The sequence below is a fragment of the Microchirus variegatus genome (assembly GCF_963457635.1).
Source record: "Microchirus variegatus genome assembly, chromosome: 16".
Classification (NCBI taxonomy): domain Eukaryota; kingdom Metazoa; phylum Chordata; class Actinopteri; order Pleuronectiformes; family Soleidae; genus Microchirus; species Microchirus variegatus.
The window spans coordinates 24,566,345-24,590,030 of NC_139817.1; the positions used below are offsets into that span (position 1 = coordinate 24,566,345).

The following is a 23,686-nucleotide window of genomic DNA, read 5'->3' on the forward strand; positions in this document are numbered from 1 at the left end:
TTTTCTCTTAGAGTTCACTGGCTTAAATTTCAGAATGATGAGCATCTTGAAACTCAGTGAAATAAATGTTCTAGAGGCTTACACAGCTGCTATTGTTTCTCAAGTTTTACCCTCCAGTGGTGTTTCCAGCAGCCTTTCAGCATTTAAGCAAATGCATTCTGCTAGGGATTTGATGACGGGGCCATTTAATGTGCTTCCATACAACCTGAGTTTCCACTTTATTCTTTAGAATAAATACCCCACTCACAATGACTGGACATTTTTCATTCCCACACCAATCATGGAAGGTGGAAGGAGCCGGGAATCTCATGCGATAGGCTGTTGGGAATCCTGGTGAAGATAAAATCAAGTGGTGTTAGCTTGCTGAATCTTTCAAGAGTGAGCACTAGTAAGGATTTGTGAGTCATCGTGCTGTGAGGAGAGCTCTGCATTTTCCTGATTGAAAATGAGCATTATTTTCTCTTCCTGTTTTGCAGAAATTAAATACTGCCCATAAGCCAACACAGAGCTGTTAGTTTATCTTTACTGTCAATCTATTTAGATTGAGGAGGGATGTCCCCTTGGTTTTTCCATTAGTCATTCTGTTTTGTATAAAAAAAATGTACGCACAAATGTATGTGGGGTTTTTCTTCAATTATTTATTTATTTCTGACACAGAACCTACAGTGGGCCCGAGATGTGTTGCTAGGAAGCAGTGTCCCATGGCAACAGCTGAAGCACATGCCAGCACAAGGACTTTTCTGTGAAAGAAACAAGACAAACCTGTTCAATGTAAGTCAGAGTTCATTATACCCACGGCGCTTTTTCTGCTCTCCATAAATCATTATGTCACCATATTTTTGCTTCATACATTTTAATGACACCTGTCATCCTTGGGTTTATTGGCATTACATTATAATAACTACTGAAATTTAAGGCCTCTGTTACAGTTTTATTGAGTGAAAGAAATGGCACGGTCATGAAAATTCAGGAACGGACATAATAAAATTCCCTCCATATATTCTAGAAGGAATGCTTCATTTTTAACTCTTTCAATTGTAATCATGATACAGTACTTTTAAGGATCAGTAGGTAGGTGTTTTTGGTGTTGTTGGTCAGTGATGTCATAACATTTCAGCATAATGCAAATCAAGTGATCTGAGAGAGCACCCTTCTGCTCCTCCCCAGGGCTTTGTTAAAAGCCTCACAACTAAATCTGTACTCTGACTGAAGGCCTTAACTTTTTAGCTCGCAGGGCAGTTCAGAGAGTGGGTTCCACTGTATAAGAGAGAGGCAATTCCAAACGGGTAATATTTTAACTCAACATTCAGCTATTTTTCAAGTGCTCTTTATCCTCCACTGGAGGGTCGCGGGGGGTGCTGTGCCTATCTCAGCTGATATAGGGCGATACGCGATACACCCTGGACAGCTCACCAGTCCATCGCAGGGCCACACTTAGAGACAAACAACCATTCACTCACACACCTACGGTCAATTTAGAGTGACCAATTCACCTAATCCCCAAATCTGCATGTTTTTTGGACTGTGGGAGGAAGTCGGAGAAAACCCGCGCACACGGGGAGAACATGCACACTCCTTGCAGAAAGGCCCTTGTTCCAACTGGGGCTCAAACCCAGGGAACCCGGGTCTTGTTGCTGCAAAGGCGAGAGCGCTAACCACTGCACCCAACCGTGGGCCCGAGAGACGGTAATTAAGGATTTTGAACTGAACAGCAAACCCCTCCACTCACTGGGTTTTCATAAGCTCCACCCCCCTGATCACAAAACTAGTTCCCAGTTGTTCTTCTGACCTTTTTCACCCTCTGCTTTTTCTCAACTACGTCTCCTTGACAATGCTTATGTTTTTTGTACTCTGGTGTCAGGGCAGACATGACAGAAACATAGCGATTATCTGGGTAAGTGTGTGTGTCCACAATTAAGTCGTTGGTTGACCACCTCTTGCTGCCTATCAGAAAACAGATATTGAATAATTTCTAGTTGAAGGTTTTGAGTTGATGGACTGTTATGTTGTGTTCTGTATCTTAAAGTTTAGCTTTATATAAGCTGTGAGGCCCTGAAAAGTGTCCACATATTAGTGACTAATCATCGGTTTGTACGCTCACTGTAAGTGTACTACGTTAGGTTTACACCTTTCCACACATTATTCACAACATTCAGTCTTGAATATGGATCACGAGATGTACGTGCTGCAATAATTTAAATCATACAGTGTGAGATTGTTGAATTATCTGCCTCTCCAGAGGAATAAATCACACTCTGCATCTGTGAGCTTTTGCATGTCGGTTTATTTCCCTTTTTCCACTTGCATTTTGGCATAATGTTTTTTCAACGAGGGCAGAATTGGCTAAACCAAAGCACAAGCTGATTGTCAGACCAAATCGGAAAGTCGTATCATTTGTCAGGGAACATATGTTGATGGTCAAAAAGGCAGTAGAGTCAAAAGCTAGCTCCAGCAGGCTTCCCTGTAACAGACTGTAGAAGTGAGGTGGGCCAGGTCTGAGCTGGAGGAGAACTCTGCAGCGCTCTGGCTCCCACTGGGTTCTCACTGAGCCCCTTCTGGAGGCAAACCTGCCACCCTGCCATACCAACTGTTGGAGCTTTACTGTTCTCCACCATAGGACAAATCAAACCTTTTTAAAAAATATTTGAACATGCCTGTTTTCCTAGACTTGAATTTGGAGTAGAGATGAGATTGGGGTAGATACCGAATGATAGAACAGAGAGTAACTAGGGATGCACAATATTGGTGTCTGCAGTTATTGGCTTTATGATGTATTATTGGATATGGGCAAACATGCCAAGATCCGCTGATAGGACTAATGACTAAAATAGTAGGCTGCAAAAGCTGCTACCTCCTTGACTTCTGTACTAGTGCCCCTTCAGTGGAGTCCCAAGCAATCCCAATATATTGGCATATAGGCAAAAAGTCCAATATCGTGCATCCAATTCATTATTATTTAAACCTTCATGCTGTCAGGTCATGACCCCAACTTTACTCTCAAGCCAATAATTGCATTTGAACATGAACAATCACTCACTCAGTACTTTCCGTGCTCATTTAAAACCCAACTACACCATTTAATTGGACTAATGTGTGGCCACATCAGTTACACTGGGTGGCAATATACCCACTTTCAGCTTGTTGGTATTGGGCATTTTCGCATTGACCATTTACATCACAGACCAAAATAAATCCTATTTACCATCCGTTTAAAATATTTAATTCTTTAAACTGACAGAGCACTAATTTGATGTATTTGTCAGTCTGATCTGGATTTTGCCATGTTTTCTCACCATTGTTTTCTTTTTCTCTGTAACCGCTGGCTTCTATATTCTATTATTTCCGGGGTCAAAACTCAGGGATGGTAACTGTGGAGCATGCACAAGCCAGTTTGGGTCCAGGTGGACGTATACATGCAATAGTGATTTGACCCAACTGCTTTATCTGCTAGGGTTTGATTTAGTACAGTTTCAGTAACATGTATTTTGTATCAATTTAGTCAGACTAACACTATATATATATATGGTTTTTTTTGTAACTTCATTTGTATGAACTGTGTGTGTAATTATACATGTATTGAGTCTCTTTATTGACAGAATTTGTACATATGATTTTCTGCTAATTAGCACATTGTCAATGACTTCAGACATACAGCACAATGCATGGCGCTTGATGTCAAGGAGACTTGACTGTTGGCTGAGTGTGCACCTCATAGAGCCTGTTGGTGAACAGTGTGTCCCTTAATCTAGGTCGTGATGCCCTACTTTTTCTGTCTTGCTTTGGCTGCATTACTTTAACTAGGACCTAAATTAAGCAACCTATATACTGCTGTTAAAATACAATCAAGATGAAGGAATATGTGGCATAACTATTATGTAATTTATTAGCGTGGTTGTTGGAACAACTACTTTTCAGTAGGACCAGCCGTAAACTGATAATAGTCATGCAGTGTCTCATTTAAGTAATGTAGATTAACTGTGGCTGATACTTACAGTCAGATAAATGCTGATATCTTTCCTTGTTTTCTTATAGACATGATTTCCTAATTTGACTCTGTAGTTGTTGTAGTTTTGTTCTGATGTGGAAAATAAATCCCGCATAGTCGGACTGTCACTTTTTCCAGAAATCAAGTTCAGACCAATATTACGTGACATTATTATATGTTTGGATATTCCCCACCTGCCCACCTGCACACACAAATATGATAACATTATTTAGTATTACACTTACTATTAGTCATGCAAGGTTGATCCCTTTTTGTGCTGCCCATCTCTAATGCCTTTTCCACTTCACTCAGCTAATAGTTGAGTCTGCAGATGTGTTGCTTACTTTCTCATCTATAGTGAAAAATAGGGATACAGCAGGATAATGGCGGAGAAAGCTACGTTAAGAGATGCTCCATCCATGTTCAATACATAGACTTTATACACTTTGTTCTCTATGTTATAAATATAAATATAGAAAGTCCAGTGTTTGACAGTCTTTGTTTTCTTCAGTTAGACGTATATCGTGATGTATCGCTACATCACAAATATATTGATTACCACAGATTTGTAGTTGTATCGTGACTTTATTGGTGTCATGGACCATGTATCGTATCGTGAGGCACCTTGTGATTTTTTAGGTAAACAGCATTGTCTTATTTTTCTGATGGATTCAAAATGGATATAATGTCCAAACTGTGCTCACTGCACCCTCATGCAGTAATTACTTACAAACTGCATGATGGGCTTCTTGGCTGTGTATTTTTTTTAAATCAATTGAATCTATTTCTCTGAAACTTTAAAGCTGATGTAGCATAGACCCTGCAGACAAACACATTTGATATATTTGGTATATTGTGCAGCTCTAATTATCACAATTATCCCCTTGTAACTGAATGTCAAGAATGAATATGATTAGTTATAATGTTGCCATTAAATCAGATCATGCAGCAGTTCAAAACTAGTGTTGTGTGAAGGTGAGGAGTTCCCATGTATCCACTCAGGCACAGGCTTTGTGAGACCAAATCCACCCCCATTACTCTTGCTTTCATATTCTGCCACCCACTAAAGCGTCCGCTCTCTGAAAAGCTTTGTGGAAAATACTGTAGTTGTCTTTATTGATGCATTTAAGTCCAACTTAACTGTCTTAACTTTGCATGGAACCTGTTTTTAAACGATGTGGTCTGTTTAGAACAGGCTTTCATGCTCGGTTTGACTGCTTGAATGCAGGTTTGCTTCATTCGTATGCCTCGGCATCTTGTTTTTTTAAGTTATAAGCTGGTCCTCTGGCGAACTGTTCGATTTGCATACTTCCCTCAGTTTAAAATATGACTGTGAAACACATGTGTTCAGCTGTGCAGTTTGCTGTGGGTGGAGCTACACTCAGTAGAACCATGTTTTCTTTTTTTTTCTAAAGGGAGGTGTGTTGGTCCAATGAATATATTTAGTAAACGTTGATAGTTTGATTTGCATGTTGGAGGAGTGTAACCTTGGCGGCAAGTGTGTTTCTTGTTACCTGCTCTGTGTTTGGTCGGGCCTGACATTTTTCAGCTGTTTTTTTTTTTTTTAATTTCCCTTACGCACACAACAGGAAGCAGGAAAGACGAGGTGTGTTTTCTCATTGTGTTTTTAGTGTTGACCAGTGGAACAGACATGACTGGAGTTGGAAGAGATCAGTTTTCTGACAACTAAGGGAAAACACAATCCTTTTTGTTGACTCTTCTTTTGCTCATTTTATGTCATTATTGGAGACTATTTGTACAAACCTGTCTGAGTTGTTATGGTTATTTCCTTACTTCACCGTGATGCACCCCACTACATCGACTTGCTCGGAGTTAATTTTTTCAGCCAATTCTTGCTCATGTACTTTTCCTGTTGCTCAGTCTTCAAGGTGATCACGCTTTACCCCTCCCCCTGGCTTTTATTCGCCCGGCTCATCTCCTCTCTCTGTTGCATTTGTTCGGTTTCCTCATTACTCTCTCTCACACTTCTGTTTGTGTGTGTGTATTGTGTGGGTGTGCACTAATGGGCGGGAGTTTCTCCGCTTGCCTCCGATTGGCTGGCAGAAGCCTAAGAGGGTTGGGCTGGTGTGTTGTGTATAGTGGGAGAGAAAGCAGAGGAGGAGGGGAGAACTCAGGCAAGCTGGGGTCAGGAGAGAGAGCGGAGATAGTGTGTGGGTGTTTTTGTTTTGAGATGGCAGTGTTTGAAAGCAGGAGAAGAACACGTCGGTTTGTCCATCAGTGGCATACTGAGCTTACAGGCTCGAACTCCAGTGCCGTTCTTCCTCTTCCCAAGGCAGCTGTCGTTCTGTTCTTCTGCTGCTTCTTCTATTTCTGTCCTGCTGTGTGCAGTTGTGATTCCCTCCTTTCCTCCCTTGCTACTCTCGCTGCCCGAGCCGCCAAATGCAGCCCACCCTTTGCTCTCAGAGCGTGATCCTCTTTCAGGGTGGAGGCGCTGCTTGGGCTGCTGGTGCTGCTGCCACCAGCAGGGAAGTGTCCACAAGAATACTAGCACAGTTGCTGTGGAGTAGCCTTCTTTGGTGATGGTGAGTCTCCTTCATGTTTCTGACTTTTACAGAATCAGACAAGTTTTGTGTTTATTTTTATCTGAGCAGATTTCCTGTGTCATATTTCTGATTGTCTTGAGTAGACTTGAATGTCTTTTCATCTCTACATGTTGGAGACATTACTGTAGAGAAGAGTGTAGTAGGGTGTACACCACCCACCTGCCAAATGCTCATAGCATTAGCAGTGAACCAGATATCTCTGTTGGTTAGATGGTTAATGTGAAGTTGTAGCTGGCTGATAAAATAGTCTAGTTGTGGTGAGTTACAGTACAGATGTTTACAGGAGTGAGTGCTGCTTACTACAACACATATTAACACAGTGCGCAACTTCCCCCAGTTGATATTTTGGGCCTGTGCCTTTCCTGCCACTGATGCACGTTAACTCATATGTAGATGAAGTAGATTTGACAAGGTCCTTCCTGCAGAGGTGCAAACAATGGGCAACATTGTTTTGGCACACAAGGAAGTACAGAAACATGAGCTTAAATTCATTGAAGTTAAAGTCATAAATCTGCTTTAGCTGTTTTGCTACAACATAATCTGTGTAAAGCTGTCACTCTGCTTTCCCTAAACAGATTTGCTGTGGTTGAGTTGTTGTTTGCAGAAGAACGGTGCTCTTCCATTAGGGACATCTGCCTAAGTTAGTGTAGCCCACTCTCTCATCAGACTTGACCCACACCTGTTTGAGGCTTTTGTTAATATGTGCATTGAAAGGTTAAAACCCCCGAAGCCCAGTCTGATTGCATCACATTATAATAAATCTTGTTCATACAAGCATTGGAACTATTCATAACCACTGGCTTAGTGAACTGGAATCATTCCACCAGCTTAGACTATATAACATGACAATTTGATGGAAAAGTCTGAGTATATTTATCTTAAAATGGGTTTAAACTAAAACGAGTAGCCACATCGATCAAGCTTTAAATATGTCCTAAGGAATGTGTTTTGTATAGAAGGAGAATCACTCTGCTCGTGTGCAGCTGACAGAGCCATCTCATTTGTATTTTTCCTTCCTGATATGGTCATCTCTATTTAGTCTTGCATGTTTTCTGAGGCTAGCCGTACTGTGCCATGTGCTGTATGACTGTACACAGCCTTGGCCACCATCTGCACTCACATCAGTAACTTCAGAGTGCAGAGCCTAGCGTCGCCTCACCTGCTGAGAGGACATGTGCTTGTGGAAAAGGTGGATCTGCCCATCAGAAAACACCTCCTGATTCTCTCTGTTTGTTGGTAGCCAAGGCTGCTGGTCTGTTGCATTGCTTGGACAGAGCTGAACACTAATGAGGCTGACTATTACGTGTCCAGATACAGCTCCCACCCCGCCTTCCAGCCAGTCCTCGACATCTCTCCTGCAGCCTCTCTGCTCATTAAGACTTTCTTCTTTGAATGCCATGTTTTAAACTCACATTAATTGTCACTTGCTTTTGTGTCACTTTTTCCATGTCTCCCTGTTTATTGTTTCTTTGTCATTCACACCATCAGCCTTTGAACATCTGGTGGAGCAGCAAAGATGAGTTATAAAAACTAAGGATTTAGCCTGTCGGCTGATTAATGTCTAGTAGGAGACCAGAGAGATGGACTCTCCTCAACGTCATGTGTGTCCGTGTGTGACAATCTTTTCCAACTGAACTTTGAAATCTGGTTGGTGATGATCTAAAGTCAAAGAATCTGAACCATGTCTCATTAGCAGTGATTTGAAAGGGAAAAAAAGAAGGTTTCTTGTTTGTTGCAGATTTTCAGTTATATCCTTATTTTTTTCCCTTTGTCCCTTCCAGGGAATCTGGCGTATCCCAGTAGATGAGATTGATCGCCCAGGAAGTTTTGCATCTCATATGAACCGATCCATTGTCCTCTTGCTGGAGGTGCTGTCTCAGCTGAAGGACCACGATACTCTGCTGAAAGTCTCCTTGATGCTGCAGAGAACCCCTGACCAGGGAAAGTAAGGACTAACCGTGTGTGGTTTCTGTTTCTGTGTTTAATGTTTTTCTTCCGTGACATTTCTCCTCTCTTCTTTCTTTCCTATGAAGGAAGTATTTACGGGATGTTGATCGCCAGGTTTTGGCTAAGAAAGCATTTTTCCTAACTGTAAAAGTCCTGGAGGACACTCTGAACAGTCTCACTGGGGTAAGAAAACACGACTCATTGTACACGTGCCTTGCAACCTCTTTAGTTGTTGACACGTTCTGTTCTCCTTCAGGTATCTGAGCAGCTTCCCAAAGCGCCTGTACCCTCCATGGGGGAGATGACCACAACAGACACATCCAACAGGCCCAGTTCAGAAGACGGCAAGCATGCACTGCCTAAGACGGCAGTGCTCACAGAGGGACCTAGTGCCAATGACACAGTGCCCAGGGATGCCTCACAGGCACAACTCACCCCTGCGCCATCATCCACAGATAGAGTGAGTACAGTTCTGGAGAGCTTCCCTGTGAAGGTGGAGACTGCTGGAAGTGAAGAGCACAAATCGGCACCAGAGGAACCCATGGAGCTGGACACTGGACACTGGAAGATCTCTGCCATCATGGATTCGCAGGGCAATAAAATGGAGGCTGGGACATCCCAGAGTACCATTGAGCCTCAGCAGAGAGTGACTGACAGCAACCGGACAACAGAGCTGTCTTTGGAGGAGCTGAGTATCAGTTCCAGGCAACAGCAACCACAGGCCTCAGCACCCAAGGTCACTTTGGCAGCCAGTGGGACCGATCAGGGCTTAATACGAAGGCCAAACAGGAAAAGGAAGCTTCTAGAGGATGTGGAATCTGGAAAAACTTTACTTCTTGATGCCTATAGGGTGTGGCAGCAAGGCCAGAAAGTCATGACCTACGACCTGGGACGGATTGAGAAGATCATGTCAGAGACGTATATGCTCATAAAACAGGTACACACAAATATTTGATTCACGTTTTAAGTATAATGAATTTTTGTTGCAAGTAGCAAGAGCTCTTTTTGTGACTGAATGAGTGATGAATGCTGCATGAGTGGCTGAAGCTGCCAGAGTTGACACAAAACAATCGTTCGTTTTTTGGACAAACTTAAGCTGCTTTCCACAGAAGAAAGAGAGAGTCTCGAGTACCACTCCAACTGCCCAGCTCGTCAGAGGCACGACGCTCTGCTTAGGGAGAAGCCAAACATTTAAACCTATCGCTGCCAGATATTTCATAAAAGAACCAGAATCAATTTTTTTTATTTAGAGGCGATGATTTTTAGAACTACCCACACATCATTGTGTTTATCACTGAGACACAGACAGAAACACGTGGCCTAATATATGAAACATTCCTGACATTGTAAATATTAAGTGGCGAAATAGGAAAAAACAGTCCAAAGCCTTTGCTCTTCTTAGCCCAACATTGCAATGTCATGTCACATTGAAAAGCCTCTTATCTGAGAACAAAATAATTACAATAATGGCAGAAATTAGGAGGAACTGGTTAAGTTTATGGCTTAGATTTAAATTGAGGTCTGGATATAATTATGGATATCTATTTTTCTATTTACAAATAAATAGAATTTAATGCAGTGTCCTAAAAAGAACAGCTGCACCAACCTAAGTGTATGTGGTAGGCTGTGCACCGAGGGAGCAGTATGTGTAGAGCATGAGAAGCCGGGTATTGCACTGATTTTACCTTAGCAGAGATAAAATAAGGCACTAATGTGTAATGTTCTGTGCTAGTGGGACAAAATAAATGCCCGTACTTTTCCAGATCAAGTCCATTTGCTGTTAGCCTGAAGTAGGTACAGCTGTGGCCCTGGAGAAACAACCTCCCCTGTGCTTCCTCACCACGGTCCTGGAACTAAGACCAGGAAACACCCACGGTAGTTGTTATCAACTCATTTAAAGATTTTAAAGAGACACTGTGAGGAAGCAACAGCACAGCAGCTTCATCAAACCAATTCATAACATTAAAAGACAGGACATTGAATGGTTCGTGATACATTTATATTGATATATTATACATAATACATCAAAGTAGATGTATATTTACAGCAGATGCAGACTGTAGACTATCTGCAACCCTGAGACTTTAACAGGAGGAGCCGCATGTGTGAACGCGTCACTTGAACGTGACATTAAGCAGACTTTACCCTGCCAGCTCTCTAGTACAGTGTTTGTGTAATGTCAGACAGAGCTGATGTACAAACAGATACCAGGCTGAAACATGCTAATGCCAGACTGACAGCAAATACATTGCAATAACATCATGAATATGTTGACTGTATTGCTGTGGTTTTTAACTATGTCCTCACTTAACGCTTTGCTCCTATTACGTTGCCATATTCTAGGTATTTGACCTTGTCATGTTTTGGTTAACTTCGCGTTTACTACTGCTATTACTTACTATTACAATTTTTGCGTAGTAGAGTGAGCTTGATACGATTGGGGAAACCCCTCTTCTAACTGAATTAGTAACACGACACACATGTTAGAGCAGGGGCTTCCCCCAGTTCCATTTTCAAACAGTGCAGCAAATCCAGCTCATGAAGTGTGGTTGTACTTTGACTCTTAGTTACCAATTCAAGCTCTATGTCTGTGACTTTGGTCTTTCAACTGCTACTTGTTACCGACTGTCTCTAAATGTAGAAACACCAGGTATTTTCTGTTTCCTAAAAGACTCCACGTGTATGTGAAGAGGTGTAAAGGAAGCCTCCAACCCTTTAAATAATAAGTGTGTAAATACTACACAATTGACCCTTAGACTGAATTATAGCAAGTTTCAAAATGCCCTGAAAGTATTTTTATACTTCTAAATGTTTGATATGCACCAATTATTTGTGGCCATGACAGCAATATTAACACTGACCACCACATATTGATTTTATTTTATTTTGAAATGGCTAAAAACCTGTTTCATTGTAAAGCTATGTGCAGTGTGCATTGATTTGCTCAACCCATGCTGGCTTTGTTCTCCGCTGTCTCACACTGACACACAGACACAAACACTACGACACCAGGTTCATCTGTGTGATCAAGTGTTCTCTGGAGACCTGTTTAGAGAATGCCAGGTGTGAATTGACAAACTTAGAGTTGTCTGCTTGTGATCTGATCTCAGGCTGGTGACAATATGGTTGTTGTTGTTTCCCAAACCTTCAAAAAAAACCTACCTACCTACCTACCTGAAGCTGAAGGTTAGGTTACTGAGATTTTAGGAAAATATACTGGTACAAATATCATATAAAATATCAGCATCATACCCAACAAATCCTTTATTGTTTGGGCTCCATCAAACACACCTACTCTTTAAATTACTATAATTGTGTCCTAAATTATGACGAACACTAGTATACAGTAAAAGCAGGGAAAGTGCTGTTATATGTATACATATGATTATAAGTGATATTTATATATATTTCATTGCTCCACTGTTGTCGAAAGACCACCAGGTTTTTTTATGACACTGTTTATAGAGTTGCACAGCAGCTCACATCACTTTTACATAGACTCATTGAAATGTGGATCAATGCTCGCCTTACTGAAGCTGCCGTGTCATTGTCGGTGAGCTGTAGCTGCACTGGTAGGACAGAAAAGAGGGAGACAGCCGTTTCTGTTCAGGTGTTAGACCTTCATAATATCGTCTAAGACGCACCCTGAGAGAGTAACCAGAACCAGCCATGACATGTTTCCTATATCCAAAGGAGTTTGGCAGTTCAATGCCTGGACGTTTTCCAGTACAAACTGAGTATGCACATACTCGCACAAACAGCAGATGCTTTGTGGTTTTTATGGTCCGCTGCATTGCACTGCTGCTGCTGCTGCTGCTGCTCATATTCACCACGTAAATGTGTACCTCGCGTTATATTCATTTTGGTTTATGTTTGCCGGTGATGAGTTTTTCCGTTCAGCTCACGATTATGTTGGTAAAATGAAATAAAAGAGCCACGCCAAAGTTGTGTGTTCCAGCCACACAGATGGTCAGAGCATTTGCCGCCGTCAACGTGTTTCTTAACTTTTTTAAGTAAAGCATAAATGCTGCTCCGTTAGGGCCGTAAAAAGGTTGAGCTGCAAAGTGTCATGCCAGCATCCTCTACATTTTCCAGCCCAGAGCTGAACCTCGGAATGTGTTCAGACGACAGCTCGCGGGTGTCGTCAAACACTGTCTGTTACTGACAAATGTCTCAACCCTCCCTCTGATACAGTCAGAGGAACTCTCTTTTGTGGAATAAAAGGGTGATGTAAGTTTCATTTTAATAGCGGTGCTGTATTGAGAAGTCATCAGTGGAAAATGTGTGTGGTCTGAAAGGGAAACTTTATTGCAAGCCAGAATTAATTGAAAGCAGAGGGCTGTCCTGCAACTGAAGCACTGAAGCTTGACTCGGCTCATGTACCTTTTGAAGTATTATTTGGAAGCAGGAACGAGGCAGATCTGTTTGGTGGTCCCTAAACGGCTGCATACAACAAGCTGCTAAAGGGAACATAACATTTGTGTGAAAAAGATTACAGCTCAGTGTATGATGTTGTTCTGTGGCTAAGCTCACCAACTCCCACACACCAACTCGCCCAACTGAGCCCTAATGTGAGTCTGTATTTACCAGTGTTTTGATCAGAGGCAGAAGCTCCAAGGAAAAGTCCTGCTAGCTAATATAGAAACAGGATCGTGTGTGCTGTAATTTCAGTGTCACTGTGGAGATGAACCTGATGTGTACACAGGACAGGAGAACCACACACGTGTGAAATGATGTCGCTCTCCTCTTAAGCCCTTGTTTGTCATGTTCTCTCTTCAGGTCGATGAGGATGTAGCGCTGGACCAAGCTGTGAAGTTCTGCCAGATACAGTTGGCCGCTTCTGCCCAAAGACAGGTAAAAAAAAAACATGCGACTCGGCATGCTCACCTTTCCTCTTTGTGTTTCTCTGACACACGTCACCTGGTTTATACAAATACAAACACTTTAAATTTCTCAATTTCAGTAAACTTTCAGTTATTAAAGGTGAAGTAAGTGGTTTATAGTGACCTCTAGAGGAGAGGCTGAAATTTACAACAACAAACCTCCTCCTCCTCTGCTCACCCCCTCCCTTCCCTGACCTACTATATAATAGTATATAGGTTAAAGTATATAATGTTTTTACTATCATGTGACAATTCTCCAGTGCTGCCTGCAGCAGATACTTCCAGATTCCACCTATTAACACAAGTGAATAAATGAATAAAATAGGCGGTTGTACAGATTTTGTATGTGAATGTGCAAGAACACAGTGCACACAAGTGCAGCTCTGCATTTCCGTAAATGTCATGTTTCTGTCTACCGGAAACGTTGGTAACCACATTACATAACCATTAAGTAACCTTTTTAAACACTATTTTACACACGTATATCCACTTAAAGTGACTTGATAAACACCGTCTTGTGTAGACTTTGAACAAATAGCCAAATACTTTGTGTATTTATCTTGGCAAACGTATCATTTTGAATTGCAGCAGGTCAAAAAATGTTTCTAAGCCAATATTTCGGAGCTGCAATCATTGACTAGACGATATGATTTGCCCAAGTTGTCCTGATTTACACATCACTCATCTGCCAGTCAAAATGAAGTAAATGCTAAGTTGTCTTTGGTGGAGCTCATAATAGCCAGTTTGGTTTAAATATGGAAGCGTCGTGCAGCATCTGTTGTAAAATATGCCAAAACTGATGAGTAACTCAGTAATTCCCAGACTTATTCTGGTCTGTCCTACTCCAGTCTGCCAGGACTAAATATAGCCCACAAGGGTCCCTGTTGTCCCTTTAGCCTCACTTGCTACTTTCCTAGCTTGTCATCATCTTTAAATGAGCATTGGTGTCTGTGCATTGCTTAGAACAACACGCATTTATACATTAAACAACTACGCTGATCAGCCATGACATTAAATGCAGTAACTCGACTAACGTTGGCTTGTACAAGCCATAAAAACATGGAGAATATCTGAACCACCAAAAATAAATTGCACATTGTGTAATAGACCACCGATGTTTTCATGTTTGGGCTGATCACTGTTTGTCCAATTACAGCAAATGTGTAAAGCTAATGCTCCGTCTTTAGTTTTCATATTTGTTATTGAAACATGAATTGCTCATCCTCTCCGTGACTCCCCCCCCCCTCTCCCCCCTCCTCACATCCCTCCTCCTGCCTCGTGCCCACACACAGTCATCAAGGGTCTCTCTGCCCACATCCTGTTGTCACGGTGATGTTCCCCAAAAACCTCCGTCTCATGAGAAATGGCTGCGAGCTAAATAGATCGGTTTCTTCTCTTTTTTTTCATTTCATTGTCAAAGTTTTGGTGCAGAAAGCCACGACACGGAGATAATGGTGCAGATGAGGCACACAGGGTACCTCTTTGTGCAAGTGCACTCTAATTGAACCTCTGTTTATGTGTAATTATAGTGTCACCCGCTTATGTTGGGGTTTGTGGTTAGTTGCACTTGTATGTAGTGGGAAATGTGAGTAGGTGAGTTAGTGGACATTACATGTTTTAGCCAATCTTCTTCCACATTCTCATGTTCCTTAATAATCGGGCTCATTGTTACTGTCCAGGAGTGTTTGTGTGTAATGTTGTTGACTCTCTTTGGCTTGACTCTGCTTTCCTCGGGGAGAGGGTTATAGCGTCACACGTAGACGTGATTGTGGTACTTAATTAAAATCCTTCAGTGTCAAACTGTGTTTTAATTTCAGTTAATATATTCATCCACTGTCTTGTAGCACTTATCCTTTGAAGGACTGGGGGGAGACGGTGACAGTGGGCAAAGTAGCAGAGGCACACCCTGGATTTCTGTGTGTGCTAAAGTGCAACCAGGGTTTGGTACCTCATATACATTGACAGTGGTACCTTAAATTCTGTAGCAATTTCTGTAATAACAAAAATAGAGTTGATATTGAGCAGTTTTTCACTTATTTTTCAAAAGTTTAACACCACTTTGGCTCATGAAGCTGGAGCCACTGCATCTCTCTTCTCTCACTCTGTCACTCAGAGTAGGGGTGGCACGATACAATAAGATACCCATGTCACAAGTAAGCCTCAACGGATTCAAAATGCAAATGTCACTCCTGGAATCAACTCCAGAACTTTTACCTTCTTAATTGAAGATGACATAATGAGGGAATAGCCCACACGTGTCCATGAAATTGCTTTTCAGTCAATTGTCCCATTGCTTTTGGTCCCCTAAAACGTGGCAGGCACATATAGAAAGTGTTGTAATTCCTACACGTTCACCGGATTTGGCTGTGAATAAGCTCAAATTAAAGCTGAAAGTGTGCAGTTAAAGCACATCTCGTTTGTTTGTGAATTTGGAATGAAGTGATGCGACTTAAAGCTGCTCTTATATATTAGCGAGCTGTCAATGAGTTTAACTCATGCAACGTGTGTGTCTTGAATAAATCTGGCGTAATCATATACATGTATATATGTATATATTTATATATGTATATGATTGATTTTTAATCTTTTTTTGTTTCTGTTTCCTGTTTAATGATATGAATCATGTCATCAAAGCAGCCATTGGAGTTACTCGATGCTTGAAGCTGCCTTGTTGATCCACGTTGAGCAGAATGGTCCGTTGCAGTTTCAGGTTTTGGAGGCTGCTCTTGTTTGTTTGATTTTGCCTATGTTGCCTCTGCTGTGTGAATCCCTCAGGGATCTGCATCATACTCTGCTCTGATTCTGAGCACAATTTGACTTCTACTCCCAGCTGAGTCTGAGGGAAATGCTGTGTTCAACAGGAGTGCAACATGAGAAGAAATCATGTGTTTCTGTCCATGTGTGTCACACTAGACAAAAGTATAAACCATGTGTTATTTTAGAACAAAGAAGAACCTTTGGGGGTCAAAACTAATTAATTAAATTAAAATAATTACTTGGTTGGTTTGTAAAATGTCGACTGGTGTTTCCCAAATTTCAAAATGATGATATTCAAATTCCTTAGAATATTCCTTATCCTTAAATATAAAGTGTAGTTTTATATGGAGGAAATAAACCAGAAAATATTCATATTTCATAAGATGAAAGGCTTGTTTTGAACAAAGACTCTCGTCTAGTCTAAAATAATTTAGTTATCTGTTAATAATGATGAAGTGGTGCAGTCCTCAACAAAACTTTAAATGCAAATTTTAGTTCTATACACTATAGTTTCACAGGTTTTGTTATTTCTGCCGCCCTTGTATTACCTTTGGAAATATTGACAAAACACAGCAGTGTGTGTTTCTCTAAAGCATTTTACTGGATATTAAGTCATTTATTTCTCCAGTCTGTTAATGTTAACATATACTGTTCATTGGATATAAAACACTGACTGCCACTAGGTGGAGCACTAGTACCGTCACTGCAGACCAAAACAAACCTCACCTTCTCTCTGTATGTGGACAAATGTGTTGCCTGTACAGTTGGGTGAGAATGAGACCAGTGAAAAGAGCCTCGAAACATTGAATCCACATGCACTGATGTGATCATCTTCAAAGCACAGAGAGGGAATGTGCCACTCGGTCTCCATGTGCTCCTCTCAGAAAATAGTATAGAGCTGCTAAATTCATAAAAAGCAAATGTATTATTAGGGGACAGAAAGGCTAGTTTTTACCTCTCTATTTGTTTGATTTGGTCTGGGGGAGACTTTCATTTTAACACTGAAAAGCAGTGAAGGTATATTCACTCGCCTTAACTGCATTCCTCTGTGTTGCCATGACAGCTGCCGTGGGAGCAGGGCGGCTGTTGTCACGGGTTGTTTGTGCTGCTCTTGTGTTTATAAGTGGTCCTCAAACCAACATCCAGAAAAGTGGCTCAGAGGGGATGAGTGTGGTGTAGAGCTGAGCCCATCACTTAGAGTCGGCCTACGAGCGACATCACACCCCTTTAAAGGATATCAGTGCTTTTTGAAAAACAGCCGAGACTAATATCGCTAATGTGTGTTGTTTGAAAAAAATGCTTTGCTATCAACGGAGGCTCACGCTCCAGCGATGAGGATGCGTGCTTCTCATAAATCCACCTGAGCAGATGACGGTGAGTGCTGCAGATGGATTTCTGAGGTCAGTCCAACCACCTTCTCTCTCCCTCCGTTTCCAACAGTCTGCAGGCGATGCCCCGACCACTCCTAAGTACACCAAGGAGCACCGAGACATCTTCTTCCCCGCTTCCCTGCCGACGCCCGTCCTGCTCAGCCACTCCGCGTGCCACCCGTTGTCCGCCCAGGATGGCCAAGCCAAAGTGGTGTATGAGCCCTTGAGCAAGATGTCCAGACCTCAGGCCTCGAGCTTCCACGATCAGCAGCAACACAGGAGAGCAGCGGGTCACCCTGCTGCCGCCGCCATGGCCTTCCTCCCACACACAGGTACAGTCGCCGGCGTCCTCTGCATTATTTTATGGCTGCTGTTCAGTGTTTTTGCCACAGTTACTGTGCCATTGCTGAGGTGGAGCTTTGCAGCACCAGGAGTGATCAGCAGGGGGCGCCTGTAGACCAGGCCTGTTGCATAATAACAGACTCTGCCCTAGTTATAAATTGCCTTTTAGAAATCAGTGTCTTCCTCCTGATTTGCTCTGTCATTTAGGTTTGAACCGGAAAAACATTGACACCAGATCAGCCTGTGATGGAGTTTTTTAGTGATGTTCTTATTGTTCAATTTAAATGGTGTTTACATGCTTTTATAACTGTGGGCTATTTTTTTGTATGAGGCCATTAGTGGGTGGTAAACAACAGCCGATTCAGCGATGTTGTTGTTGTGCAGGCTGTTTGCATGCGTTTTCTCTTAGACGGAGTAAGTGCTCAGTAAGTGGAGCGATTGATTTGGCTTCATTCAGATGTCTTTTCTGTTTTACTTCAATCTCAATGCAGTTTATTTCATCGATATCTTCACCGAGCTTGTTGTTTCAAACTTGACAGAGGATTTTACCCCCAAATATTCAAAAGCCACTTCTGTGACACAGGGAAAACGTTCACCACCTAAGCCTTGGTTTATACTTGACACTTTTGATATTTGTCGCTCGACAGAACACAGTGAGTCGCAGGATGTCAATTTATGCTCCGGAGGAAGGTTTTTAGTCATCTCCATGGTAACCAGCGCTGTCCTCCAGCCTGCTCATGTACCTCCTGATCAGTTTATCCTGCTGTCAACTTGTTTATTTAAAGCAACCAACAAGATTATGTCTTGATGTTTTGATTTTGGAGAAATGGTCTTCACATTTGATATATTATACATTTGTGAGTATGAGTCTGCTCTCTTCAAACTGAAAAAAAAAAAGTGTCATGTTAATCTTAAGATACATTTGATAACCACACTATAGTTTTTTTGTTCTTCAAAAGGAAAGGAAAGAAACAAGACTTGGAAACATATGTTGAGGAAAGTCCATTCATCACCTCTTGCATCTTCACTGTTATAGTAAATAAATCTTAGTCACAGCATAAAACAGTAGCAGAGTAAACACAGGTGTGACTGGGCAAAATTGAGTAAGAACACCTGTGCAAAAACAGATGTGTTCAGCTGCTGCACCCACTGAAACACCGACTGCAACCCTTTTTTGATTCTGTAATCAAGAGAGAGAGAGAAAAGATCATGAAGTTGATGCAGAATACACATTTTTTTTGTTTGGTTTATGCAGATACCTGGGTTTAGACACACACACACACACGCACGTGTATGTATGTGTTATGTAACAGTTTCCAAGGCAACCTCAATGGAAGAATGGTTAAAATCAGTCAATATTGATATTAACAATCAAAGTCTATACTTTGTTTCCAAGGCAACCTCAGTGGAGGAGTCAGAAAGTATAGAATTGTTAATATATCAATATTGACTGATTTTCCTTTCATTTGGATAACAGTTTTGTTATCAGCCCTAATCATAGATCTTGATTACATAGAAATTAATGCAGATAAATAGCAAGATAGCAGTGTTGTCTGTGCAAATGAGGAAGTTTAATTATTATTTTGGGTGGTTTTGCCTACAGAAGAGCGGGAGGAGCTCCCAGAGGGACTGTCCTACCGACATCAGGAGTCGCACCTTTGTCAGCAGATGAAACTTGCCACTGTATCACATGGGCAGGACTCAGCAGCAGGCTGGTTCCAGGAAGAAACTGCCACATGTAGCACCGCACAGCCTTGTCCAGGTCTGCAACTTTTGACTGAAAAGTGTGACAATGCTTCATATGCCTGCAAAACTCGTCATTAAATCAAAAATGCCCTCTTTTTTTTGCTTTCACAGACCAGCAGCAGTACTCTATGAGTGATCCATCAAAGCTTCCAGACCCCAGCCGAATTCGCTCCCGCGTCCCGCCCAACATGCCAAAGCTTTTCATCCCTTCCACAGTCACCAAGTTCCCGCCAGAAATCACAGTAACGCCTCCGACACCCACACTTCTCTCCCCCAAAGGCAGCATCTCAGAGGAAACCAAACAAAGACTGAAGGTATGTAATCTGCCTGTGAGTGACTGACCTTTCCTCTGAATGGTCCCGTCACATGCAGGTTGTGCTAAGTTCAGGCCCGATCCAGTCTGAATGCATCCTGAGACCTGATCACAGAGATGGTGTGAACTCAAATGTGGCCTCGTTTCTGAGCTGCATGAACACAATCCTGTCCTCAGGATGGATTAGAGGCGCAGCACTTTTATTTTTACACTAATCAGCGCTCGTATGTCTGTTGCTTTGCTGCTGCTACCACAATATTAACACAGATTGTTGTGTGTCATTTGCTTTTGGAATGGTGAAAATGCATTTTTGGTTTCTGTATCGCCTGATTCACTGGAGCTTCTCTCCATTCTTTGTTTCTCTTTCACTTGCGTGGACTCACACACACACACACACACACACACACACACACAAACAAGCTGCCATCAGACACATCGGTACATTCAGATCCATTAAAAACATAATTTTGTTCTTGCAAACAGGCTAATAACGAAGCAGAACTAAGTACTTAAATGCTGTATCTGTACTTTTCTAGAGTATTTTTTTTTTCTCCTACTTCCACTTCTACTTCACTACATATTTTCGATGAGTTTGATACTTTTACTCCGATACACCCCTAGCCCTACTAAAGCCCAATTTATACTCCTGCGTAAAGTGCTCTGCGTAGGTTACGCAGAGCCTCTGCGTCGTCTCCGACTGCACGAAATATTTTTTAGTTGTCCGTCACTCCGTCAAGGGACAACGGAGACGGCAAGAGCTGTGATTGGTCCTCAGGACAGGCCGAGCTAAGCTGCTCTGTGCCGGCTCACAGTGAGCACCGAGCGTCCACAGACGCGGAGCTGATCACCGCCGACAACGTCGCTGCCAAACTATAAATACGTCATATCTTAACACACACAGCACATGTTTAGACTCTAAATGGCCAATTTCTCGCCTCAAATTATCTTAAAACTGCGTTCCGTGACACAGAAAAGTGAGAAACGGCCACTGTTTCAACAACAACAGTCTTTCTCTCTCGACGTCATTGTTCACTGTAGCCAGAAGCACAACAACCTTGCGCAGCGACCCCTACTGATCAGGCGGGAAATTGCAGCGCTTATCCGTCACCACGACGCAGAAGTATGAAGGCTCGAGGCGTCTCCGTGGTGACGCAGTCTGATAACGCATTACGCAGTCGGAGAAGTATAATGTGGACTTTAGAGTCTATGGTTTCATTTGTGGGCGTAAAAGACCGTTCATATCGAAGGAAATGCCTACTCTGCCTCCCATATCATTCTGAAATAATGGCCTTCACAAATTCACCTTTGGATTTCAAGAAACATATCAAGGTAAGTTACAAATATAATACACAAATGGCACACCAACCATGACGCAACCACCACAATACCTATGTGAACGACTGAATCACTGAGGATGGATGTGAATACCAGGTCTGAATGTGACTTGTGATTGTCCGTGTGTGTGTGTGTGTAAATAAGCACACAGTATATACACAGTGCTGTTGAACTGTGGAGTGTCAACAGTGACCCCTGCTGTCTGCTCCTTACAGAATGTCATCCTCTCATCTCAGTCAGCAGCCACAGTCAAAAAGGACACTCTGAGTCAGCCAGCGCTGGAGGTGCAGGAGACGTCCAGCCAGGAGTCGTCTCTGGAGAGCGAGTCGGACGAGGAGGACGATTACATGGACATCTGAGCGTCCGCTAAGCGTCTGAACTGAACTCGCTTTCACAACCCGGCCTGACTCCGTCAGACTCTTGTGTCCCCGCAGCTCTCTCCGTCTATGCTTTTGTATCCTCACGTGTGACTGAAATAAAAGCAGTGTTGTCATTGGCCGTCATGTTTGTGTGCGGCTGTGCTCGTCACCACTGATGGTGTGCATGGTGAGCACGTCTGTTAACGCGCCATCTCTGCACATTACGCGCCATGTCGACTGACGGGAAAGAAGCAGCCGCTCGCGCTCGCTCGCCTCTTTATGCATCTTTATCCGTGTTGTTTGTCAAGCTGCGGCTAAATCCTTCACATCTCACCCACGTGAGGCCTCGGTGTAGCTTCAGCAGCACCGAGCTGCTCTCCTCCACGTCACTCGCATGAGATTTTTATTTACAACATAAATTGTATTGAATTAATGAATAGAGTGATATATTTCTATGTACACAGAGGTGAAATATGGACTGTGCAGCCACACGACCTGTAGCAGATTGGAAATGTTTACACAATATTTGGGATATTTTCTGTTGGCACTTGATTGTGTGCTATTTTTGTACCGACTGTATTTCCTGTAATAATATTTGTCCTCTCCACACTTTTGCTTGTTTTGAGTAGCCAAGTGCAACAGTTCTCACCGGGGCCACCAGCACTGATCTGAATGATATACGAAAATAAGTTTTGTTTATTTCAAATTGGCTTTTTGTACAAATCATGATACAAATATCTTTCCCGCTATATTTGGGCTGTAAAGGGTTGAGTATTGGTGCGTGTGCGCATGTGTGAGAGGGTTAAAGGTCAGGGCCACGTTTGATTCCAGTCAACTCAGGAATCGACTCGCCGTTAACAGACACTTTACGCAATCTTTCCTGACTTGGGTGGAAATGAGATGCATGCTGGGCCAAAGTCTCTGATACAAATAGATGCCTTTTCCATTCCAACCACTTTGGTGAATCTGTCATAGTTTAACAAGAGAATGTTTTTTACAGAACAAAAAAAACCCCATCAACCATCACCCTTGATTTAAAAGAGGTTTTCTGCAGAGCTTCAGTGAATGTAACCATGTTTTCAGAGGAGAGCGGGTTTAACTCAGACTGCTTAAAGAGAACTGTTCTCTATGTTGGACTGAACACAATATTATAGATGTCAAACCAAAACACACATTTGTTCTGTGTGAACATCAGATAAGACTGTGTTTGTGAACCCGGTCTCATCTCTGGTAACCGTCTGTTACTGCTATACGTATGAATTATTTGTACTTTGAGTCCTGAGAACACGTTTATTCACACGGATGCCAGAAATTCCCACTTATATACCAGAAAAATGTACAATTGGTGGTTGTGTGTTTGCAGCCCCCCCCCCGGATTATTTATAAAAATGGAAGCACACTCACTTGTTACCTGTACAGTGTTCCAGGAAAGTCGATGTAATGCATGAGCAGACACTACAAAATGTTTTATATCACTGTATTTAAAAAGAAAAAAAAACTGCCAGTTTAACGGCTCGTGAATAAGATTTCAGTTGAAAAATCGGGAGTTTCCAGACGACAGGAATAAATGTGTGAACCACAGGTTTAACATGATACTTTTTGTTTGTTTGTTCTTGTTATTTTCGAAAACTCTAAACCTCTGTTTTCATTTAAAATGAGAGTGGATAAATAGATCAAAGTTATTAATGTGATTTAATAAGGATGTAAGAAAGTGTCGATGAGAGTTCTATACATTTCTACCACATCATTAACCTGAAATTCATTTAAATTTAAATGTCCCACACATTTTCCATGTTTATTGCCAGTAATGTAAAATGTTACCGACCCTTTTTAAGTGCAACCAAAACACAATAACTCATCAACTCTTGTGTCAAAATAAGACAAAAAAAACTGTCTTATAACAGTGATATTAAAGTCTCTGTGTCGAGTCACCAGGCTCCTGCTGGAGCTCTGGACTCCAGGACCACCCTTTGACCGCAGACTCTGTGGTCAAAGGGCTTGTACACTCTGGTGTGAAGTCTCCGACACGAGGGAAGTCATTAGGCTTCATTAGCAACTTCCAGGAGTTTCTTATGAAGTGCTGTG

At 42.1% G+C, this 23,686-nt stretch overlaps 1 protein-coding gene across 1 annotated transcript in view; it reads left to right on the forward strand.

Moving 5' to 3' along the window:
- Positions 1-23,045, forward strand: part of cabin1 (calcineurin binding protein 1) — a gene marked incomplete at its 5' end in the record, with an annotated part of 41,391 nt that extends 18,346 nt beyond the window's left edge. The window contains 9 exons of the mRNA XM_083902408.1: positions 658-771; positions 8,331-8,494; positions 8,583-8,679; positions 8,753-9,433; positions 13,276-13,350; positions 17,577-17,838; positions 19,452-19,610; positions 19,706-19,908; positions 21,458-23,045. Of these exons, the coding sequence (XP_083758534.1) occupies positions 658-771; positions 8,331-8,494; positions 8,583-8,679; positions 8,753-9,433; positions 13,276-13,350; positions 17,577-17,838; positions 19,452-19,610; positions 19,706-19,908; positions 21,458-21,601 (1,899 nt within the window). The 3' untranslated portion in view covers positions 21,602-23,045. The remainder of the gene's footprint in view (positions 1-657; positions 772-8,330; positions 8,495-8,582; positions 8,680-8,752; positions 9,434-13,275; positions 13,351-17,576; positions 17,839-19,451; positions 19,611-19,705; positions 19,909-21,457) is intronic.
- Positions 23,046-23,686: the final 641 nt, after the last annotated feature.